The sequence below is a fragment of the Penaeus monodon genome, chromosome 22 (assembly GCF_015228065.2).
Source record: "Penaeus monodon isolate SGIC_2016 chromosome 22, NSTDA_Pmon_1, whole genome shotgun sequence".
Classification (NCBI taxonomy): domain Eukaryota; kingdom Metazoa; phylum Arthropoda; class Malacostraca; order Decapoda; family Penaeidae; genus Penaeus; species Penaeus monodon.
The window spans coordinates 40,936,795-40,937,077 of NC_051407.1; the positions used below are offsets into that span (position 1 = coordinate 40,936,795).

The following is a 283-nucleotide window of genomic DNA, read 5'->3' on the forward strand; positions in this document are numbered from 1 at the left end:
GACTTTCAGTCTAATTCGTTTTCGCATAAATCCAGGAGCGAGAGAAAAGTTTGCATCCAGACATCAAAGCGCATGTTTACCAACCAGTTCAGACTAGCATCCACCTCTTCTGATGCGGCACGAAAGGCCCAAGTGCTGGTGGCTGCAGCTGAGCCAGATGGTGAAGCCGCCATGTTGAAGGTCAGTAATGCAAGTGCGAAGTATTCCTAGGCGCTGGAAGAATGAAAACGTGCCTAAAATGGGAATACTCAGTCCATGTAAGTATTCATAATACATAGTTGCT

The 283-nt window shown here is 46.3% G+C and overlaps 1 protein-coding gene across 1 annotated transcript in view; it reads left to right on the plus strand.

Annotated features, from left to right (window-relative positions):
• Positions 1 to 283, plus strand: part of LOC119587436 — a 17,513-nt gene that overhangs the window by 6,185 nt on the left and 11,045 nt on the right. Inside the window, exon 3 of the mRNA XM_037936167.1 lies at positions 36 to 180. Within this exon, the coding sequence (XP_037792095.1) occupies positions 36 to 180 (145 nt within the window). The remainder of the gene's footprint in view (positions 1 to 35; positions 181 to 283) is intronic.